Here is a 16,749-nt window from a genome sequence, read left to right on the forward strand (position 1 = left end):
AAATTATTCCACAAATGCTTGCAGTCAGGTTCTTGTTACCCTACAATGTGGTTTCCTCTGATTCCTATTAAATGGAATAGCGGTATTTTGTGTTTTGGTAGTCCTATATCACTATACTGGTTACCATGTTACTTTTTAGGTACTTAAGATCTGTATTCCTACTTTTGGTTTCTGAATTGGTGATTATGACAAGCTCTGTTTTGCTCTGTAGTATATAAATTTGGTTTTGAATATTTTTTTGTTTTCCCTCCCCTTCTAAGGATTATGTACTGAAGGCCTGTACCGTGTTAGTGGGAATAAAACGGATCAAGACAACATTCAGAAACAATTTGATCAAGGTAATGACAGATTTTATTATTTAAAGCCAAAACAGAACTTGAATTCTCCATGGATTTATCATAGTGCAATATAAAAGGGTTGCAATTTCCAACTGACTTCCATAGCACTGAGTACTTAATGCTCTGGCAGGTTGTATTGGTATAGTCCAGGTTATTACCAGTGAAGCTGTTTATAAACCAAAGATGGGATAGAATCTTGTTGCAGCTGGCTTTAAGTGCTGTTTAAATATTTTCTAGGCGGTATTCTAGTGTTTAAAAGAGCTCAAATGCAGTCCTAGCTGCTCCTTATGTTAATAGTTCATCAGTCCTGGGCATTAAGGTGTTCACTTCCCCCTCTTATGCCCCCCAAATGTAGTACTTCTTTATACTTATTTTATTGAAAGCTCTCTTGAATAATACGGATTAACAATTAAATCTTGATAATAAATTTCTAACACAACCTTTCTCGTGCTAGAATATACTGGAATATGATTGGTAGATTATGCCATTCACTTTGATGTGTTAAGAGAGAGGGTCAGCATTATTTTTTTCCATCTGTTTTCTCATGTAATTTATGATCTCACTTGGTATCTCAAAAGGAGAACACTTCTTGAAAGTTCTTGGATATTAATAATGAAGTTCAGCCTTTGAAAAATAGTAAAATTCCTCCTAGATGATAAGGAAAATAAATGTACTAGTTTTTTATACCTCACTAGGCTCTTTCAGATAATCTGAGTATAATGCCAGATTTTCTTCAGTCACCTTATTAAAGGATGTTCCAGAGTTTCAGGTGGAGTGGACTTTTGAAAAGTAAATTTAGCATTTTCAAAATCGCAGTTTTTAAATACTTGAAGTTCTGCGGCTTACAGTGCTTCCACTTCTAGTTGTGGTTTAAAAATTATGTAGCATGACTTAATTATTACAAATTTCAATTAAAAAAAAAATCTCTAATTATGAAATATAAGCTTCTGTTATTTGGGAATCTAGCAGTAGATTATATATCTATATATGGCCACTGGTATGTTTTCTTGTCCTTTTTTAAAAGGCTTCACATGGTCACATGAATTCTGCAAATTGATGTGCCTTGTACCAGTTTTTAACAAAATTTTGGGAAATAGAATTTAAAACTTACTGGGCAAAATTGATTAATCAGAAGCCAGTCAGTGGCAAATAGAAGAGCATTTAAGTCTGCATGGAGAATTAGACAATTTTATTTTTCTGATCTCCTGCTGTTTTCTTCTACTGTCAGATTTTCTTTCAGATGTGGGTCAGAGTGACGGCAGCTTATGCATAGCTTCACCTTTTTGTGCATTTGTTAACAAATATTTGGCAACGTTTTCATTTTCAGTGTTTTGATTAAATTCTTGTTTTCATCAAATACTATAAGGAATGATACCTGTAGGTTTTACTTACACTGCTGTTTAATTTTGTTTTACAGATCATAATATCAGTCTAGAGTCTATGGGAGTAACAGTAAATGCAGTGGCTGGGGCTCTTAAAGCTTTTTTTGCAGATCTGCCAGATCCATTAATTCCTTACTCTTTGCATCAAGAGTTGTTAGAAACATCAAGTAAGTAATAAACGATCTTGTCTTAATCTAATTATGTTATATTGATTGCCCTTATTGCAAAGGACTAGCTGCACTGAAGTATTTTTTAAAATTGCTTAGACATGTACATTTTTTATATTCTTTAAAATTAACAGAACTGTATGATGAAACAAACATAATATTTTATTTTTTCTAGATAAGTTGTGGCTTATTATTTCTCCTTTTCCTAGAAAATTTAATTGGAGAAATCTACTTTTCTTGCCTTCTGTATTAGTGCTGCATATGATGAAAGCTCTTGGAACTGTATTGCAGTTGTTATCAGGGGGAAAAAAACCCTTGAATTCAGAAAGTCTTACCTTCTGTAGAATATAAGGGTTTAGAAATCAGACACATCTATGGAATATTATGGTAATTCTGTTTTAGATTTTTTCCAAATTCTTTTTGAACTCCTTATAAGATGAAATGCTTAATTTCATTTGCCTTACAAACATTTTTCAGACACTTCCAAGTGAAATGACCGAATTGTTCTCCTCTTTTAAAGAATATCTGTCTTGTATTAGCAGCAAACTGTTTCAGAAAAAGACTGCTATGCATTTTTGCAGGACACAGCTGTGACAGACGCTATTTTTAACACTTACTTTTGTTCAAAACATGAAAAGACTAGTGTAAACCTAAGGCTTGGGCATGGACTTGATTAACATATAGTCCATTAGAAATTTTGTCCTTTTGGACGATAGCTGTAGATACCTATTTCTGCCGTACTTTTCAGGCAAATTGCTTGTTCAATGGAATTAGTTAGGTTTTATTTTTTCTTAAAAGTTTATCAGTTAAATTTCAGTCAAAACATGTAATAGCTTAGAATATAAGTGGACTTACTGTTTTAAAATGCCATTAATACTGCTTTAAAGATCTATTTGGGTTATATTGAAGCATATTTAATATTATTTCTATGGTACTGGGGTATATCAAATTTCTTTAACTATGTAGTCAAGTAATAGAGGTGAGCTTGTATTCCTTTTTATGATATGAATCATCATGGAATAGAAGTATATTCTGCAGAATGTATGGTTCTACAATACTTTAGTGGTATTTTCCACAAGTGTTTTAGCAGCAGTATTAGTTGTTTGTTTGTTTGGTTTTTTTAAATGTTATTTTTTTTTCATAGTCCTTTTTTACATGTTGCTTATTTCCTCTTTGAAGCATTAAATAATGTCCCTTGGGCCTCTGAAAATCCCTGTTCTCCTTTAAACAGTATATTTAAAATAGCTGCACCAGGCTCAATGATAATTTTTTTTATTATTTGAATAACTGATGAGCTTAAGATATTCTAAGTTCAAGTGAATGTCTTCCTTCCCCCAGATCGTTACGAAACTTCAGTCTGAATAAATCTTACAGATCTAAGTCATAACATTTTGCAAGCAGAGGAAAATTTAACAAGAAATGACCCTGTCACGTTGTTAGTTATCATTCTACAAGCCAACATGAGCTTAATCAAGTGATTCATTGCTGTTTAAACACAGAGAAATAATTCTGCTTAAATATAGAAAAATATTTTAGTGTTTAGATAGTTACCTCTATAATAAAAAAGTTATTCTATGCAATAGTATATGCAGATAGGAATTTTATGAAATATTTTCTCACTTGATATTTCTCTGTGGAGTAGCTTATCTGTACCATTATACTAGGAAGAAGATTTAGCAACACTTTATTCAGTATGTCTTTCTAGAGGTGTCAGAAAATGTTGCTTATTTCTATAGAAATCATGGATAAGACAGAACGGCTACACGAGTTAAAAGAAATTGTGAAGAAATTCCACCCAGTGAACTATGATGTCTTCAAATATGTAATAACGCATCTAAACAGGTTTAGTATTTTTCTACTAAAATTTTGTTTAAGTTGTAACAATTGCAAAAAAGATTATGTTAATAACAATGAATTGACTACTAGAATTGAAAGTTTCATGCTGCATTGCTCATCTGTTAGTATAAATGTGGAAAATGAAGCTAGGAGTTAGAAGCTGATTAGAAAAGGTTTGTATATTCTGTTGTCAGGTTTTATTGATGTGTAAATATCTGGCATCATCGCTACTATAAAGTTGCAAGAATGATTGTACACAAAAAAAAGCTTGAAAGAATAACTGTGTGCCACAGTTACAGATCTTCTTTCTTTCCTCCTCCTCCTCCTTCTTTCTTTCCTCCTCCTCCTCCTTTCTTTTCTCCTTTCAGGAAGTAGCTATTAAAATTATTGACTAATACAGGTTTTAAGGGACCTGAAAGTCATTTGGTCTAAAACAACCCTCCACCCACCCCTTAAAGCAGGGCTAGCTTCAATCAGAATCTAAAATGTAGCACCCAAAAACCTTGCTGAATAAGTAAAATGTAGATCAAAGCTGTAAGTAACAGTAAAGCGGTTAGACTTGCTTCCTAAATCTTGCCTTTTGCATGGAAATTTAATGGTTTTCTCTTTAAAATTATTTCTCTATTTACAAAAATAATCTGGTATTAGTAGATGTATACTACCTTATAATCTGACCCTTTATGTGCACAAGTGTGCAATATTCAGTCATAAAAACAGGAAGAAAAAGACCAGTTTACTCATGTTTCTTTTTCAGCTAAAATGGGATTATTCTCTGAAATCCACTGAATGAGATCGTTAACTATGTTATTAAAAAAACCCCCAAACATTGCCAAAGCTAAAATATCTCTCTTTTTTGAAAAAAAACCCCTTTGTTATCCAGTAAGCTGTCACTTAAAAATTAACTTGTGATATTTTTTTCTGCATTTTTCGACAGAATCACAGAATTGTTGAGGTGGTAAGGGACCTTTGGAGATTTAGTCCAACCCTATTGCCTTGGCAGAGTCAACTAGAACAGATTGTCCAAGATGGTGTCCAATTGGGTTTTCAGTATCTCCAAGGAGGGAGACTCCACAGCCTCCCTGGGCAACCTGTGCTAGTGCTCAGTCAGTCTCACAGTAAAAAAGTCTTCTCTTATGCTCAGCCAGAATTTCCTCTGTGTGTTTGCGCCTGTTGCTTTTTGTCCTGTCACTGGACACCACTTAGAAGAGTCTCAATTCATCGTCTTTACACACTCCTATTGGATATTTAAAAGCAATGATAAGACTTCCCCTGAGCTTTTCTATGCTAAGCAGTCCCAGCTTTCTCAGCCTTTCCTCATTTGGGAGAGCCTCAGTCTCTTAATAATCTTTGTGTCCTTTCATGGGGCTTGCTCCAGTACGTCCATGTGTCTGTTGTGCTGGAGAGCCTGAAGCTGGACCCCATACTCCAGATGTGGCCTTTGCAGTGCTGAATAGAGGGGAAAGATCACCTCCCTAGACCTGCTGGCAGCACTCCTAAAACAACCTATGATGCTGTTGGCTGCCTCTGCCACAGAGTCACGTTGCTGGCTCATGTTCAGTTTGTTGTCCACCAGGACTTTCAGGTCCTTCTCTGCAGTGGTGCTTCCTAGCCAGACCATTTTGTGTATATATGCCAAAAAGCTTTTAATGACATTTACGTTGTTAAATTGTTCTGGACTAGTGTGTGTGTTTGTGTTTTTGCCGGTATTTGTAACGACGTAATTGAGCATGTAATGTGGGGGCAAAAATGAGACCATTTAACTTCCCCGTTTAGTCAACAGAGAACATATAGGTGCTCTGTATTGTGGTTTAGAAGGAGTCTTCTCTTTTCACTGAATGTATGAGAAACTTCAGAATTTAGGCACCTACCTTTGCACTTCTCTCCACATATACAACTTGCTAAACCTTTATAAAGTTATCCATTTTCCTTTGCAGGGAAATAGATCCATTTCTCCATTGCAGTTTTGCCAAATACAAATTCGACCCTAAAATAGATAAAATCATGTCAATGGATATAATTAGTCCATGCATTCACATATTACAAAATTGCAAGATGTGCTTGAGTGTATCTGAAGTAAAACAAAACATCTCAAAATTGACACAGTTATCAGTTAGCTGCAATGTTTCAATAGTTCTTAATGGACCTGATAGAAATTTTCATGGAAGAGTGGCAATTCTGAATTGTCAAAAGTCTTCAGCTAGTCGCCTATTTGCATAGCACAGCTGAATGCACAGTGTCAAGTACCTGGATTGCTGCAAGTAAAAGAGCTAAATATAATTTTAAAAAATCCTGATTAGGTTCTAATGCATACATATGTACAGACAAATGAAACATATTAATTGCGGAACTTACTGGAGAACGTTAAGTGATGTACACTGGCCTTTGCTCTCCAGTCCACTGTCTTTTAATGATGACTGATGATTTACATTGTGGGTTGCTAGTAACAAAATAATCTTTTCTTAGTAAGAAAGGCTGTCATTTTTTGTCTAATTTGCAGTGTCAGGTAGTTGCATTCCATTCAACAAAAAAACTGCTTGGGTGTAAGCAATTGCATATATGTATGTGTGGGTATATATAGAGGTAGATATAGGTGGGTACAGAATCTTAAAGGGAACTTGCAACTAAATTCTTTACAGTCTATATTTATTTTTAAGAGAGTAATTTGTGGTAAATTACTGCTAGTATATAATTAAAATGGAAATGTTGCTCGTCAAATGAATTGTTCGTTAAATGGGGTAAAACATTCTTGGACCATTTGACCTGGACAGGCTGAATCGATGGGCCAAGACCAACAACATGAGGTTCAAAAAGAACAAGTGCCGGATCCTACACTTCGGCCACAAAAACCCCATGCAACACTACAGGCTGGGGGAAGAGTGGTTAGAAAGCGGTCAGGGGAAAAAAGACCTGGGGGTGCTGGTTGACAGCTGGCTGAACGTGAGCCAGCAGTGTGCCCAGGTAGCCAAGAAGGCCAATGGCATCCTGGCTTGTATCAGGAATAGTATGGCCAGCAGGACTAGGGAAGTGATTGGCCTCCTGTACTCGGCACTGGTGAGGCCGCACCTTGAGTACTGTGTCCGGTTCTGGGCCCCGCACTTCAAGAAAGACATTGAGGTGCTGGAGCGTGTCCAGAGAAGGGCAATGAAGCTGGTGAAGGGCCTGGAGGGTAACTCTGATGAGGAATGGATGAGGGAGCTGGGGTTGTTTAGCCTGGAGAAAAAGAGGCTGAGGGGAGACCTTATTGTTCTCTACAACTACCTGAAAGGAGGCTGTATTGAGGTGGAGGTCAACCTCTTCTCCCAGGCAACTAGTGACAGGACAAGATGGCATAGTCTGAAACTGTGCCAGGGGAAGTTCAGGCTAGAAATGAGGAGGCATTTATTCACAGAAAGAGTCCTGAGGCATTGGAATGGGCTGCCTAGGGAGGTGGTGGAGTCACTATCCCTGGAGGTGTTTAAGAAAAGATGGGACGTGGCACTTAGTGCCATGGTCTAGCTGACATGGTGGTGTTAGGGCAAAGGTTGGAGTTCATGATCCCAGAGGTCTCTTCCAACCAAACTGATTCTGTGATTAGAGTAACAAATGTGGTGGTGTTGTGTAGTTAGCATTGCTTGGTGATTGATATTATTTTGGTGCATCTACAACCATTGGACTTGGTTATTGAAACAGAAAGTACAAGTGTTATCCAGATGAGTTTGCAATTGAAATACAAGAGACGAGTAACCATGACAATATAATAAATGGCAACAGCGAGATGATTTTTTCTTTAGTGTGATAAGCACCTTTGAGAGCATACTACCTATCTAATTGTGGTTGATAAACTGTAAGCAGAAGTGAGTTTTAAAGAGGGAGTTGAAACAGGACAGTGTTGGATTGACATTGGCTTTTTTGATATTTGTTGTATGTTTGTTCTTTGATAATGACTCCCTTTATGCATAAGGGCCAATATGGCATAATATGCTTCTGAAGTCTGGGAAAACATAGGTGTACAGCTCTTAAAAGTCTGATCATAGAGAGTGTTTACAGCCTGAAGTTCCTGAAGAGTTTGCAGTGGAGGAAGGTGGCAGGATCAAGAGAAACAGACTTAATTTTTTCATTTTGAATGAACATAAAAGAAGATGAGTGGACATTTGCTAAGCACTTACAAGAAGATTCTGATGTAGTTTGGGAAAGTTTGGTAGGAGATAGCATGCAGGTTAGTAGATTTTTGTTTACTGTTAGAAAGGGCAGAGGTCAAGTTTAAACACAGAAGAGAATAAAGTTGATTGTTCATTATGTTTAATCTAGTTGTGAGATGCAACAGTGAAAGAGGTGCAATGCTCTTCTCCTTTTCTCGCTTCTAGCCATAGGTTCCCACTGCTTCATTTGTTGGGTCTAATGATTATGCAGCTGCAGCATGTTCTAAAGGAAAACAGAAACAGGAGAAATCTGATTTTCTATAGAATACACTAGCTGATCTCAGACACCCTGTGGTCTGATGACAACGTTGACGGAGAGGGAGAAGGAAGATGGGAAGAATGAAACTTCACCTGTTGTCCACAGCAGCAGCAGTCTATGAGTAGATCAGATCAGATTTAAGAAACAATATGAGGGAAACAGCAAGCAGTGAACTCATGACAAGGGGGGGAAAAAAGGGTGTGTGAGAAGACCAAACGCATAGTCAAAACCTAGAAGTGCTTAAGGATCTCGGAGGGTATACATTTTATCCCATGCAACTGAATAAGCCCCTTGAAAGATTGTTGAATTCAGAGCAAAAATGACAGGAAAAGAGCAGTCTGCAAAATAGATGATCTGGCTTTTATTTCAGTTTTATTACATAGCAGGTGCTATTTTTTTCCCTGGTTTTATAGTTTATCTTCTTGTAGTTTGTTCTTGAATGAAACACCATTATTGAGTTTGAAATACCCTTTGATGTTTTTAATTGTACTCATTTTAGGGAAAAGATAAGGCAGTTCTGATGCAAAAGTCTGACATATTCATTGTCCCATGACGATGTCTTACACTTAAATTTTATTTAATTCTTGATAAGTCTCACTCATTGCTCTATCTCTAGAGTATAGTCTAGAAGTAATTTATACACAGAAGAATTCAGTATAGGAAGAAAACTAATAAAAATGCTAAGCAAAATGTAAGCTTACATTTATGTTTTTGGATTCTTTTAGGAAAGACATTATCAATATTACTGTCACTCAGAAATAGTATCCAAACATCCCTTGGACAAAACTTAATCAAAGCAGATTTAGAGGCAATATTTGTGTACCCTCACACTATTTGAAATAAGTAATGCGCATGCTAAAATGGAAGTCTACCCTTTATAGTCACCACTATACATGCATTGTAAATGAGTGAAAATATTTTCTTATAACATTAATTCTAGTGTTTACAATGGTCTTCACAGCTTTTGAATCTATGGACTGCAGCCAGCTGTCAGAAATTCTTGCAGTCTGCTCTTGTTAATCATCAAAATTGTAACTGACAAGTTGCTGAAGCTCTATTTTCCTTCTGTTTCTGCAGGACAACTGTAGCTCAGTTACCTTTGTGCTGTTTACTGTAATACAGGAATTGCATGTTCCCAGCTGAATGAATATCTTAGGTGTTTGTCAGATTTATTAACACACAAATTTTCATGTATGTTTAATTACTTCTAGATAAAATTGTGAAGTTTCTTTAGAATGCAGAGTATTTTCAGAAAAAATTGATATCCTGGGTTTTTTTAGCCTATTACTATGAAAAGCAGTTTGTTTTTTCAGAGGAGGCATTTAATTGTAGATGATAAATTTGGTAACAGGATGGTTTACTGTTTTTTGGTTGTTTTTTTTTCTTGTAATAGTATTGTAATAATGAATTAGATCATAAGTGAAGAACCTGTTTGAGCCCCTGCTTAAAAGCAGGAAACTTGTAGGAAGAGAAACCTAGTTGGAAACTTTTGCGTTATACACTGAAAAATAAAACAAAATTAATGTGTGTTGATATTAGTGAAATTTCCACTGATGATGTTCTTTACAGTTTGGCCAAATTCTGTTGCTGGTCAGTATGAAAAAACCTGCAGATGTGTGCTTTAAACAATACTTGATTTTTTCGTTTTGTGTTTATTTTTAACATGGTCTAATGTGATGCCTTTTTCTTTGAGTGGCATAGGTATTAGTTAATATCTCCCTGTCCTACACTAAGAAGCAATTTCTCTCATTTTTCTTCTAGATATTTTAATGGACAAAATTTTAATTTTCTATAATCCTGTAGCTGGTTGAGAAATTTAAAGTTTGTTTATTATTATTAGCTTCAAAATATTGGGGGAATGTTGAATTTCTTCCTGGATTAAAAGCTTAATCAGTTTTATATTTGTTAGCTATCCAAATCTGGAAAAGTCATGGTTTCTAAATTTTCTTCACATAATCACTTAAAAAAACCCAAGAACAATTAATTTAATGGGTAGCTGGAGGAAAGTAACAAAAATCTGGAGATTGTTTAATAATAATGCTTACAGTTAGAGAGCTATGAAAATCTTTGTAGTTGATTGCATACTGGTTTTAATTCATTCTGTGCGTGTCGTTCTTATTTCAGGGTTAGTCAGCAATATAAAACCAACTTGATGACTGCTGATAACTTATCAATTTGTTTCTGGCCTACTTTGATGAGACCCGATTTTGAAAACAGAGAGTTTCTTTCTACCACCAAAATCCACCAGTCGGTTGTAGAGACCTTCATTCAGCAGTGTCAATTTTTCTTTTACAACGGAGAGATTGTAGAAGCACCTAACCCAGTGACGTGTCAGCCACCGCCTTCCAACGCAGTGCAGATGGTGGAACCAATGGTACCTCTTCAGTTACCGCCACCGCTGCAACCTCAGCTGATACAGTCACAATTACCAGCAGACCCTCTTGGTATTATATAAACAGAAGATGATTGCAGGCAGCCTGGCACTGGACAGTAAAGACAAGCTATAGACATGCATGTTTCAGGATACAGTAATGTACTTCATATTTATGAAAAATAATTCCCATCCAGCTGATTGGACATCTTTTTGTTATGGCCTGTACTGTGTTCCTCATTTGTACACATTGCAGATAAAAACTTATGTGATAAGCATGACTGGAGAGGTTTAATTTTTAAAAGCAAAAATAGCTATAAAGTACAAAACTGCTGCTGCATGATACCTTATTGCAATCACTATATCATTCCTGTGACAGTTTGTCACAATATATTGTGAATAAAATTTTTCTATAGAAATTTAATGATTAAAAAAATTACATTTATGAAACATTCAATGCTTACAGCCTGCTTTATGGCTGTTTTTGTTATTTAACATGCTATTTTTGGCAATTTTATTCACATTCAAGCATTCTGTGTAAACAACTAAAGCCCAGCTATAGTTTATTTTGTAATCTCCTGGCTACTTATGTGATGGTATGCTTAGGATGGTTTATGGAAGAATGCAAAATGCACTGTTGAGAATTTTACAATCCCTCGCCATCCATCTTTACTTGTAAGTAAACCTGTGGACAGTTTGTTAAGGGTGGGTGAACTTGCTTATTATTTCTTACAGCACAATACCAAGGACATGCTTGTTGTAAAAGTGAGTTTCAAATATTGTACAAAAACTTCGATGTTGCCTACTTTTTCTTTATGTTCCATTACTGAACTAAACATTTTGTAAAACTTAATTCTGTAAACAGCTGCATGTTTAAAAGATCATTGATGGTCTTGTAAACTTAATCTAATATATTTTAGATATTTTAATTTTTCCCACTTGGGAATACATGTAGTGTTTAGAAAATAGTTCATGACATTTTCATATAAGGTTATATAACTTTTCATACATAAACATGAATTTTGTTGTAGTAAAATTCTCTAAACCAAACAATGTTTTAATCTAGGACTTCAATTAATCTATTCTTTAAATCTATTTTTATGTGACCCTTTAAAGATATACAAAAATGCATTGCTAATACATAGCAATAAATACTTTGGGTACTGACAATTAACCTCTTTGGAGTGTGTATATATAAAATCACATAAACTTGTATTCATATTTTTTTCCTGTGTTGTACTAAAAATTCAAATGACTGATTTTTTTTTTCACCATATTTTTAAATTATCTCTTTTTTTTTTTCATTTATTTTACTTTTACATTGGTACCAATTTTGCTGTAAAAGAATGCTGCTTAATTTAAACAAATGTTTTGGTTAAATATTTTGTTAGTGGTAAAAACTTTAGAAGGTTACAAGTTGTAGCAAAGCGGAGACCATAGATAAACACTACCTGTGAGACTTTTCATAGCAGCTTTTTTTCTTTCATGCTCAAAATACACCTTTTTAGGTCTGCAAAGAAGAAAACGGTTTTGGCTCACTCAGCTGCTAGAATGTTTTGTGTCGTTTAAAAAAAAAAAAAAAGCTTTATGATGGTCACTGTTGTAATCTTCACTTATAACAAGATTTAAGATCGTCTTGTATGTATTATAGTAAATAGATGATTTTGAGAATTAAGGCTTTTAAGAGTTTGATTTGCTCCATTTTCCCAAAATAAAAATTGCCTTTCCCACTTATGTCCTAGGTATTGTACTTCTGATTATGACGTGGATTATCATTCTAGATTACTATGATACCATGAACCCAGCTGCTGTTTGAAGTACATGTATATTATAAATTATCTTGATATTGTGTTATATTCTTGCAAGTAATTATCTTTTCTAAAAAAACATAAACAAAAGAAAAGTCAACCCTATTCCTATTGCAAAGCACACAGGAATTAACAGTACAATAAAGTCTGTCCTGTAAATTGTAGTATTCTTAACTTGTTCTACTTTACCTGTGGTCTATATAGCTTTTATTTATAGTTGTCAGCCTAATCTTGGCATGTTTAGCAAAGAAAACGAAACTTCAAGAGTTTTATAAACTATTTCTAGGTTGCTAAAGATTTTATTTTTCTACTGTATATGGTATAGACAAAGCATCACCTGTACAGGAAACAAGTCTATTTCTAATAGAAGTAAGCTTAAAAATAAATGCCAGTCATATCCATATTTAAAAGTTCTATCTATAAAGTATCTCCTGTCTTTGTAATGTGAACTACATTTTAAACTTTCTACAAATTCCGAGTTGTTTGCCATAATATTTAACTAATCTTTGCATACTAATTTTTAGAATAATTTACATTCCATTTCATGAGGAACTTTCATGTTGAACTTGTGATCAGCAGTATTTGCAGTATCGTTTATTTCTTGTGTATGATGTTATGGCTAAAAACACTTATATTTGGCCAGATATGAAAGTGTTATTACATTTGCTGGATAAAACTTAAAAAGAGAAATAATAAGAAAGCATGGCATGTGGTGCTTGATCGTCACATGGAAGAGTCCCTGCATACTGTTTGCATTATAGAAGCATTGTATGTAGGAATGTGGATATGTGTGTACGTGTAATATATACACTTTGATTTTTTTTATGTGTTTGTGTTTATGTACACAAGCACATGTGCACAGACTTGCATGCACATACACCCACATAGTAAAGTTTTTAAAAGATAGTAGGAAAATACACCATCGTTATTAAAGATTTATAATAGAGCTTTCTCTATTATTATTTTTATTAGTGCTATAAAATGAGGAAGCATGTCATTATATACGAATTCCTCATACTTTGGCTCATGTAGTCCCTTCTAGTTTTAATGAAAATCCAAACAATAATAACTATATTTTTTAATGTGAGCATTTTTACAGTAATATCTATCTTGATAAAGATACAAATGTATATTATTTTTGGTTGAGCATCTCAGTGACACTTTATGGAGTAGTTTGTCCATTTTTATGTAATATTGGTATAGACACACTGCAGTGTATTGTCTTTGAATGTTCTAGCAATTCTAAAATCCCAGACCTGAGTTACAAAAGTGCCATTTTAAGTAATGCTTAACAGGTTATTTCGGAATTCCTTACCCTCCATGATCTTGCAGAATTTTAACATATATAGTGTAAATAGATTGCAGATGTCAACTTAAGTGAAAAGAAACTATTTTTATTGTTGTATGTTTTTGCCATTATTTGAATCCTGGTTGCTAGGAAATTAATAGATGTGTTTATTTTTAGTTGCTGGAGTTTAGCTTCCAATATTTATGATAAATACAGAAAAACTATGAATTGGAGATGAAAAAAATTGGCCTTAGCTTACGTGCTTATTTCAGTTTTTTCAGTAATTGCAATGCTGTTTGTCAACTGAAAAAATAACACATATATAAGAAAAAATTTAAAGGTCAGAATTTTGTTCTTTGTTTATAATGTGATCTTTTGTTGCTACATCAGAATACTGCAGTGAATTAAATATCAGTGAAGCTTATTCTGTATAAAAGATACAACGAATAAAATACTAAGATGCTTACTGTGTATAATGTTCAGTTTAGTTGCCTACTAAATTTTTAAAGGCAAAAGCACCCTATCTTTCACATAGACATAGATGAAATTAGAAGTAAATCTTGCTAAACTGAGTGCATCCAGTGTTTAAGGCATTCTCGGGGTTGGGGGGGTGGGTGGTGGGGTGGGTGTCTCTCATGGGTCTCTTAAAATTATTTTTCCTGCAGAATTTTTAAACCTGAAGTAAAAACTGTGGGTTTTGAGGTCAGCTTTAAATTTTCAGAGTTGTATGTTATTGGTCATAATTCTGCTAACCATATGGGATAAATCCAACTTTGATCATAGTACTGCTTTTAGTTCTTGCGCATGCAACATCTCTGCTTAGTTTGTTTCCTCAGAGCATCTTGAGTCATATGGCCAATGCAAAATAACTGCAAAATCTTCATGACAGCCTTCAAATCTGAAAACTGTTTAGGTATTATTATATATCTTAACACTTTCAGATACCTGGAGCATTTTAATCTCAAATAGGATGCGTCTTACTTTTAATTTATTCAGTGTGCAAATGTCAGGTTTTTAGATTGCTATATCAAAAACCATCTCTGCTGAATCTGAAGCATAAGGCAGTGTTCAGGCCCTACAGCGGACAAGTTTCTGGTGAATGGCTGTCACAGAGAACCAAAGTGTAACCTTAGTGTTCACTTGTGTCAAATTCGATCCTTCAACTAATTCATAGTTTCCATGGAATGAGAAGGGATTAATTTAATCTGTTATCACAGCTAGTGAAAGCGAACACTTCCTTCCTTTTCTTACTGACAATTTTATTTCCCAAGTGTGTAGATGCTGCGTGTTACGGCTGTTGCCCATATGTTTCTCATCTTCTGTATAAAATACAACGCATGTGTGTTTAGGCCTGGTATTGTTGTTGCTGAAGTGGGTGTCATTGATGCCTAACCAACATTCTGGTGCTTTTATATTACAGAATAGGGTTTAATATACCTGATTAGATTAATAATAATTTGTCCATTACTGTTTTTGTTTGGTGTGATTTAGTAAATAAATTGAATCATTTCACTGAATGCCTACAGTGCAGTAACTGTGGTTTTTCAGTATTAGAGTGTGATAATAATGAAAGGCCGTTGTTGCTTCTGCTTCCAAGCTGTTCGAGTTAAAAAAAGATGGGAAGGGAAGCTCGTGGTGGTGCTTCTAGCCATGACTGTATGTCAGTGCTTCAGGGGTAGATATGCTGACTTGAAGAGTACCTCTGGCTGCTTATGTGACTGACTGATTTATATAGTGTTAGTGGTAGCTTGTATTTTCCCCAGAATTACAGTATCACAATCTTATCTGTTCTTAGAGATTTTTTTCTGCTTCACAACTGAAGAAGAGAGGGGAAGGCGAGCTAGTCATTCTCGTCTCTTCCTGCAGTTCTCTCAGCTTTGCCACTGATGAGAATTGTGAGGGGCTCCTACATTGCTCTTGCAGGGTTTTACTGAATTAAAAGTAGAAAATGTACGGAGTGGTAAGTTATGAGTGAAAGTTCTTTGGTTAACTGACACTGAATGCGATGAATTGGTGAAGCATCTGGGACAAAACCAAGATGTGCCATTAAATTACAGGCGACGTGGTCTGCCCTTGAAGGTTCCACCCTCGGCACTTGGCAGCGCGACCTGAGTTTCTGCAGTGACTGCCCTTACTTGGTCATGTTGGACCCCCTGCAAGTTGGGAATCAAGAAGAGATCAAGAAACCTACCTCAAAAAAAAAAATCATGTACTTTGAACAGCTGCCTCTTGAAACACTTAGATGAAATTATTAAACATAGAATGTAGCAAAAAAAACCCCAAAATACGGAGAATTAAATGTCTGTGTTTCATTATTGAAATATGTATGTATATACACATACGCTTTTTTAACTTAGTAAAGAAGAAGTTGTTGATGTAGTGGTTCTAACATAGTAACAGGTGGCCAGCCTGCTACAGATAAATATTGTTTGCAATTCAGATGTTAAGTAAGTTTTGAAAACTGAATGTAAACAGATGTAACTAATTTTTATATCCTATCTGTGAGTTGTCTAGTTCTAACGTTGGTTTAATTTTGTCATCCTATGTGGTCACACAAATAAGCCTGATTTTATGTCCTTTATTTCACTATATTAGAGTTGAAAAGTTTCTTTATCTCTTCACAGATGACTGCTTGCTTTCTTCTCTTAGTATTTCTTTTTGACTTGAATAGTCTTAAAGTCAAAACTTAAAATTTATAACATGATCATAACACTTGTCTCCTGTAAAACATACTGGGTCCCACATAAAGTTTATAAAAGTCTTTTATCCCCTTTTGTCTGCAGTTGTCTCTCTGCACTCATTTGCTGTTTTGGGTACGCAGGACCTGGGGCACTGTGGCACTTGTCCATGTCTGGAGATTCTGATTGCTAGGACGTCAATATCGGGGTGATCCTTTTCTGTATCCTAAACTGCTTTTAATGCAAAAGTGCTAGAAAGAGCAGCTAGGAGACCACTTAAAAGTGGTGAAGGATAAATATTACCAGTTCTCAGTATATCAATGAGGTGAAGATGCTCACCTCAACTGGGCTTTATTTCTGTGCTAGAGGTTTGGGTGTAGGGAGCTTTCCAGCCTTACACTGATAGTGTAAAGGGAGGGGGGAGATGGGAAAGCTCTTCCCTAC

At 35.1% G+C, this 16,749-nt stretch overlaps 1 protein-coding gene across 1 annotated transcript; it reads left to right on the top strand.

Moving 5' to 3' along the window:
- Window positions 1-268: 268 nt before the first annotated feature.
- On the top strand, window positions 269-12,495 carry LOC104162124 (rho GTPase-activating protein 5-like). Its single transcript, XM_009700776.1, has 4 exons — window positions 269-338; window positions 1,756-1,887; window positions 3,624-3,729; window positions 10,285-12,495. Exons 2-4 carry the CDS (start codon window positions 1,779-1,781, stop codon window positions 10,613-10,615), a joined length of 546 nt encoding a protein of 181 aa, XP_009699078.1. The 5' UTR covers window positions 269-338; window positions 1,756-1,778; the 3' UTR covers window positions 10,616-12,495.
- The last annotated feature ends 4,254 nt before the right edge of the window (window positions 12,496-16,749 follow it).

Source organism: Cariama cristata, unplaced genomic scaffold (genome assembly GCF_000690535.1).
Source record: "Cariama cristata isolate BGI_N322 unplaced genomic scaffold, ASM69053v1 scaffold14395, whole genome shotgun sequence".
In the NCBI taxonomy this organism is placed as follows: Eukaryota; Metazoa; Chordata; class Aves; order Cariamiformes; family Cariamidae; genus Cariama; species Cariama cristata.